At 40.1% G+C, this 5,601-nt stretch overlaps 1 protein-coding gene across 1 annotated transcript; it reads right to left on the bottom strand.

Moving 5' to 3' along the window:
* Nucleotides 1–204: 204 nt before the first annotated feature.
* LOC143251730 (52 kDa repressor of the inhibitor of the protein kinase-like) lies at nucleotides 205–2,859 on the bottom strand. The gene is made up of 3 exons (XM_076502972.1): nucleotides 2,408–2,859; nucleotides 1,436–2,177; nucleotides 205–1,240 (listed from the first exon to the last, which is right to left on the bottom strand). The coding sequence occupies exons 1-3, from the start codon at nucleotides 2,857–2,859 to the stop codon at nucleotides 788–790; spliced, it is 1,647 nt and encodes a 548-aa protein (XP_076359087.1). The 3' UTR covers nucleotides 205–787.
* Nucleotides 2,860–5,601: the final 2,742 nt, after the last annotated feature.

The following is a 5,601-nucleotide window of genomic DNA, read 5'->3' as shown; positions in this document are numbered from 1 at the left end:
CTACTGTTTTCCACTGTAAACAGAGGCCGCGGAACGTTTTTGTGAGTGGGAGGGCTGACAGGCGGAGTCCAGGGGCAAAGCCCCTGGCGGGGGTTCAGGGAGCGGAGTCCCCTGAAGCTCCTCGATTTTAATCATATTGATAACCCATTCTGAGGCCCTGTTAGCAGTTCTTCTTCTAGTGGGGACTATAAAAAAATAATCGGTTTTCTCTTTCTGTGCCTTCCGGTATGACTTAAATTACTGTGTTTAACTTTGCTACTTTGAATTCTGCAACATCAACTATCATTAGCAGGTCCTTACAAGGAAATTTTCTAAATAGAGACTTAACAAATCTCATTGAGATATTCAGATGCTAGATGCTAACCTAAATTTAATGAAGTAAAATGTGTTTCGATGCGATGATGCAAGGTTTGTTATCAAGGAACTAGGGACGTTTCAGATTGTGTCTGAGTATGAATATGCATTTAGGTTGCTTACAAACGTAGGACTGAAAAAAAAATCGAAATAGAGCTAGCTTTAGTATCTCAGTAAAATTATATACATGGATGACACGTTACTTCGTCAATGCATAGCTATATTAATGATCTTTTAAAATGGAAATATAAATGAATAATGCCACAGTTGCTCTACTGGCCTATTCACCTTTATATATCAAATTTCATATGAAAACTGATATCATAATTTTACTGACCTCATTATCATATCGCAAAAGTATAAACTGATGTACCTCGATGGATAGAAATACAAATCACTTTTACCAAGGAAGAGTAAAATTACCGTATGTGATCTAATGATGGGAACAACTTCCTCCAGCAAAGTCGTGTTCCGTGAATACACCGAGCTTCACCTTCCTTCTGTCATTCTTTTGTACAAAGTCATTGGCAATAGAAACGAGGTCTAATGATGCTGTGCGTTCCTTGTGGATGTGGAGAACTGCCAAACTATTAAAATGAGATTGGTTCATTGTTGATCGTAGCCATGTCTTGAGTCTTCTGGCCGTCGAGAAGCTCCTTTCTCCTACAGCATTAGTTGATGGGTTAACAAGCAGGAGTTTGACTAGAATTATCACTTCCCAGATTAGGCATCTTTGAGGTTCTTTCAGCTGCTTCACGGCCAGATAAATGTCGTTGAAGCATTCAAAGTGACGATCTTCAGAGTCACCGCGTAACAGTCCATTGAGGAGAGGTAGTTGTGCCTTGAGAGAAAGGATGTCCAGATCATCACCGTATTTGTCCGCCAACTACTTCAGCTCATCAGGAGTATCCTCTTCTCGAAGAGATTTAAAGAGGAGATCTTCCATATGTCGATACGTCTGGAAGACTGGCTGATCAAAACGACGGTTGATTGCGTTAATGGCAAGGTCAAGAACCTCAAAGTACTGCCTTCTGTAGAATTCCTTGGGAGACGACGGGAACGATGGCTCACCGGTTCCTACCTCAAAACGCTTAGGCTCTCTCTTCTGTCTTGGCATTTGAGGTTCGGAAATGTTGAGCTTCATTGCCTTTCGGTGCACTTCTTCATATATCTTGTCAAAATTACTATCATTCCTCATTTTATCAAGAACACCTGCTACCAGTTTTGCATTTTGTTGCCCTTGTGCTGCAGACATGCAGGTCTTCGGCAATGTTTTTAACAAATTGTCCGTCAAAGAGTACACGGCGACACCAAGATGAAGAGCGAAGAAGTACTCAAATTTCTCCATTTGGGATCTGACACCTATTATTCGTGCCCTCATTTCAGAGTCTAGACGATCTTCCAGACAAACGTCCCACTCCAAGAGAAGCGCTTCGTAGTTGGCAATGATGCGGTCGAAGCTTTGGCCGCGAACTGTCCAGCGAATTGGGCAAATCACCTTCAGACCCGCTGTTTCTAGGTTGATGTTAGCTTTTATTTTTTCGAGCAGACTTTGACGCTTTGGTGAAAATTTTATAAGCTTGCAGATTTCGTATGTGATATCTAGGGTATCAGCTAACAACTTAGACCCTTTTGTTGCGTCACATACTGCCACATTTAAGGCATGCCCATGGCAATGTGTATAGTGTGCCTTAGGAGCATCTTTGAGGATTTGTTCAGCAACACCTCTTCGTGATACAGCTCTTCGTAGCACTGGCACCGACAGTTGGCCAGGGTCAAGTTCATCCGAATTATCGCGTCCTTGATGGTCAATACGATGGTATCTGCCTTTATGGTGGGGATTTCATAAAATCCGATGAAGTCCTCGTGGGGTTCCAGATTGTCGTCAATCCATCGAATACATATTGTAAGCTGTTCCTTGTTTGCAACGTCAGTGCATTCATCGGCAAGGATGGAGAAATAACGACGGTTTCTGATACAAGACGCCACATCTCGCAACACCTGCAATGCCATTACCTCTAATATTTCGTTCTGAACATCATGTGTAACATACCTGTTGGTTTCTTTCTTAAGCCACTCTATCATTTTAGAATTATCATTTACTCTGAGGTGATAAAGTTGTATGAAGTTCGATTCTTCATCGCTGTGTCCTTGCAAAGCCAGTCCCTGTCTAGCCAAGAACTGTAAGTTCTCGATGATCTTGGACATGTTGCTCCTAGATTCTTTCTTCTCTTCTCCCAGTGTCATGTCCAACATTTCGCCAATGTCAGAACATGTTTTGGGAAGAACTATTACATTTTCTACTGCCATTTTATGGCACTGCGACATTGGTGATCTCGAAGCTTTTCCCTTGCCTTCTTCCAGTTTGAAAAGCCATCTCTGAGGAAAGCCGATTCCTTGTACTTTGCATTGAATTTCTGCTCTTTTCCTGCCAGTAAGCAGGTGTGACAAAAAACCGTATCTGAAAACTCTATGTAGTGTAACCAAGGAAATTCTTCGTACCATGACGGTTGAAATGATCGTTTGAATTGCTTGCATTCCCTTTTGGGGTACTGGAAATTTCGTGGTTGATTGGTTTTGACGGGATTATCAATTCCGCCTGTAAACTGTCATCCATATTTGCTTTGCTACCTACAAAAGAATGGATGCCTTCTGAAGCTGTCGATAGACCAACAGTTTCTACTGACAACCCGCCTGCTGTATAGTTTGTTCACATTTCCCTTGTTAACAGGCAGTTTGGGACCACAGAACTTTTCCATCGATGACTGTATTTTTCTTTTTCTGGGAAGGGGCTTTGGTCTGACCTATTGAAATATGAAAAGAAATGACTGTAGGACGTTTCCCTATTGAAATCGCCCTATTTTTACATTTGGGTCATTTTTGGCAGAAAGGGTACCCATTATTAGGGATTTTTAAGAAGAGCAATTGACCCATTTTAAGGGTTTTTTATGGGGTACGTTCTACATTCACATCCATTGTGGAATCCTCCATGATGCGCAGGAAGTCATTACCCCATATAACGTACCCATCCAGGTCCAAATGAAGCTACCAAGTTAGCTGATAACATACCCATCCCGCGCCGGTCCGTACGAAGCGATCTAGTTAGCTGCGTGCACCCGACCGGCCAGCGAGGATCGGGGCCGTGCGAACACTCGTGATTTTAAATGTTGCACTTGAAATTTAAAAATCACGCGTGTGCGCAACGTGTACACATCGAACATGAGCGACAATAAGGGTGAGAATCGGTGCGAGAACTGTAAGAATATCATTTTGAGCGATAAACCTACCCAAATTTAGGTCAAAATGGATTGGGGGGATATTCAAGGATTTTCATGCACAAATCATACCCCATGTTTATGGTTTTCTTGGAAAAAAAAGTAACCTATTAGAGCGACATACACCCATTAGGCGAGTACCTCCCCGCCCGCGCAGTTAGAACGCACACATGAATGTGACCACGTGGCGGATACGGCAGCTGCACACTGCTAAATCCAAAATATCTCACGATCATGTGATGGGTGGATACAACCAATGAATCTATTACCAGTGGCAAAATTAACCATGTTTAACTGAGCAGACACAAAATGTTCAAGTTTTCCACATTTAAGGTCTAGGTTTCAGGTTATCAAAAATTTTACAGGACTGTGGACATAGGCTGATTATTAAACATGGAACTTGATTAAGGCCAGACGAAACACATGGAATTTCAGTAACATGTTTCAAATCAAATGACTTTGTGTTGTGTTTTCACTTCATCAAACTAAGCTGTGCGTAAAGCTGTATGCCTGTACATAGATTTGTGAATGCAGTTCATATTCTTGGAATTCACAATGTTCTCGTTTCTTTAATTATCAAAGCCTCGGGATTTTCTGGAAATCTTAACTGTAAAATTGTAATTACATTGGGGGAGGGGGGGTGGAACGGGATATTGACAATTTAGACCAGTCTCACGTACAGGTCATGTTTCCATTTATGTTTTGAGTATCAAATTCAGAGCTGCCACTCTAAACTTTTATTAATAATTTTTAATTAATAATTATAAATAATTACCCATACCCACATGGTTATTGATCTTTATTAAGTGGGATTACCTTGAACATCATTCTCATTGGATTTGCTCAAATTTAACAAAAGTTAACAATTTAGAAAACCCCACACCCCTGCGAGTGTCCAAACTTGATTAAAACCATCCCGCGTGTCAGAGTTGTGCACAATAGGCCAATTAAATGCTTATTTGTAAATATATATCCTACAACTTACAAGGCTACAATACATAACATAACTGCCCAAGAACAAACTGACAATTCTTAATCTAAGTTTATTTTGTACCTCACTCTCCTGATCCTCACTGGTAAAAGCATGATCCATATTGAGCTTAAATTCTGTATCAAGGCATCTGTGGGAAATTTTGGAGTCGTAATAAGACGCCTGGTAGGTTTTAGAATTAGTCTGAGCCAACTTCGTGTGTAGTTTATCATGCATACATGTACGTTATGTGTATGCATACTGTGTTACGTTTTGTTTCGGTTCTTAAAATGCATATATTCGTGTGTGTTGTGATAGTTAGCTCGCCACCACGCATGCAAGGTCCACGAATAAAAAAAAAAATATCGTCACATTCTATTTGAAGTCACGCAACAATACGCGCGCACAGCCCCATGCAACACATACATGATTGATATAGTGTGTGTCTACATCTCTGTAAGATAACGGTCATAATATGCAATCAAATACAGGGCACGGTATGTAGTACAGATCCGTACGCGCGCCGTAGGCCTCGCTCGTTTATTTTATTTACATTTATGAGATAACTGAAACCAATTTCATAATTTATAGTTTTCATAGAAACATTTATTTGTTTTTATGCAGTTATAGTAAAATTATTACTCAAATTTTGAGTGTTGCGCTACTAAACATAACAATATTCTACATCTTCAGAGAGGAACACCAGGATCGAAACAAACAAAAGCTATTGAAGAATATATACAGCGACCTCTGTCTGATAGACATGTGAAAAATTATGATGAACTTATTGTCATTAAACCAAACAGTAAACAAAGACATCACAAGGAAAACGTTGTCATTCTTATTGAAAATTCTGACAACCAAGATACGTTTATCATTGGAAAAGCTCGGAAACCAACCTGATTTTTCTTCAAAACAGCGAAATAGGATTAATAAACGAATTTATAAAACCGACTTTGTTAATATGTTCTCTATGGAGTTAAGAGAAATCAAGATGGATTT

Source organism: Tachypleus tridentatus, chromosome 6, assembly GCF_004210375.1.
Source record: "Tachypleus tridentatus isolate NWPU-2018 chromosome 6, ASM421037v1, whole genome shotgun sequence".
Classification (NCBI taxonomy): Eukaryota; Metazoa; Arthropoda; class Merostomata; order Xiphosura; family Limulidae; genus Tachypleus; species Tachypleus tridentatus.
This window is presented reverse-complemented; position numbering and strand designations above follow the sequence as displayed.

Coding starts and splice junctions, on each gene's coding strand:
- LOC143251730 (XM_076502972.1), bottom strand. CDS start 2,859: ATGGTACGAAGAATTTCCTTGGTTACACTACATAGAGTTTTCAGATAC. Junction 2,178..2,407: donor CTTAAGAAAGAAACCAACAG/GTATGTTACACA, acceptor CCATAAAGGCAG/ATACCATCGTATTGACCATC. Junction 1,241..1,435: donor GAGAGCCTAAGCGTTTTGAG/GTAGGAACCGGT, acceptor GAGCTGAAGTAG/TTGGCGGACAAATACGGTGA.